General features: G+C 40.2%; 1 protein-coding gene across 1 annotated transcript; it reads left to right on the forward strand.

The window, feature by feature from the left end:
* The first annotated feature begins 223 nt into the window (after positions 1 to 223).
* On the forward strand, positions 224 to 583 carry LOC120012468 (non-specific lipid-transfer protein 2-like). The gene has a single exon (XM_038863894.1). It carries the CDS (start codon positions 224 to 226, stop codon positions 581 to 583), a length of 360 nt encoding a protein of 119 aa, XP_038719822.1.
* Positions 584 to 1,009: the final 426 nt, after the last annotated feature.

Genomic DNA, 1,009 nt, shown 5'->3' on the forward strand with positions numbered 1-1,009 from the left:
TATATTAATCTTGGACCAAACGCTTATACCTAAGCAATAATCTTGGACTCATTACATTAGCTGTAAATTATGGATTAATTAATACAAAAAGGGTCCCACACAATGATATTAACTCCTCAATCCATCCTTCAACTATAAATAAATCCCCTCAAAACCAAACCAAACTCATTGAAATTAATCTCTTATAATCAGACAAACTTAGTTATATTTAGTAATTAAGAGAATGAAGAAGCAGGAGGTCTCCAATGTTGCCACTCTCTTTGTGGCGATGATGTTTGTGGTGGAGGTGGTTCCAATGTCGCGGCCAATAACTCCGATGCCGCAGCCACTTAAGTCGCCGTTAGCACCACCACCGCAGACTATGCCACCAACAGGGCAAGTATGCAACCCACTGTCGATGAGCGACTGCGGAGGAGCAATCCTGTTTGGAGGGCCGCCGACGAAGCGATGCTGCATCGAGTTGAATTCTCAGGGGAAATGCCTTTGTGAGTACCTCAGGGACCCCACCCTCAAACAGTATATTAACAATCCTAATTCTAAGAGGATTTCTACCGAGTGTGGTGTCGCGACCCCAGTGTGTTAGATATCAGGATCTATGAGCACATATACAGATATATACTATACTGAATAAATATGTATATCTGTGACTATGATGATGAAGAATAAGGAACAGGGTGTGGGAGGATTCGAACCTTAGTTCTTAGTTCTTGGAGGAACACAAGTATGGCGAATAAGTTTGTGCATGATGTACCATATTATGTACATGTTTCTATGGTTTTATGTTTGTGTGCTTTTGTTTATCAATCCAATCTCTGTTTCTTAAGCTTCATGACCAAGAAATACATACACATATATGATTAAAATCAAAATTTCGGTTTGGACTTACGTTGATCTACAAAAGTTAATCCATTGCTTCCAGGTCTTCAATTCATCTACAAAGATCTCTCCTTGAACCCACCTCTTTCCCATCCTTGCAACAACTGCTTCGCATAGTCTGTGACTTGAGTTT

This window comes from Tripterygium wilfordii, chromosome 13 (assembly GCF_013401445.1).
Source record: "Tripterygium wilfordii isolate XIE 37 chromosome 13, ASM1340144v1, whole genome shotgun sequence".
Classification (NCBI taxonomy): Eukaryota; Viridiplantae; Streptophyta; class Magnoliopsida; order Celastrales; family Celastraceae; genus Tripterygium; species Tripterygium wilfordii.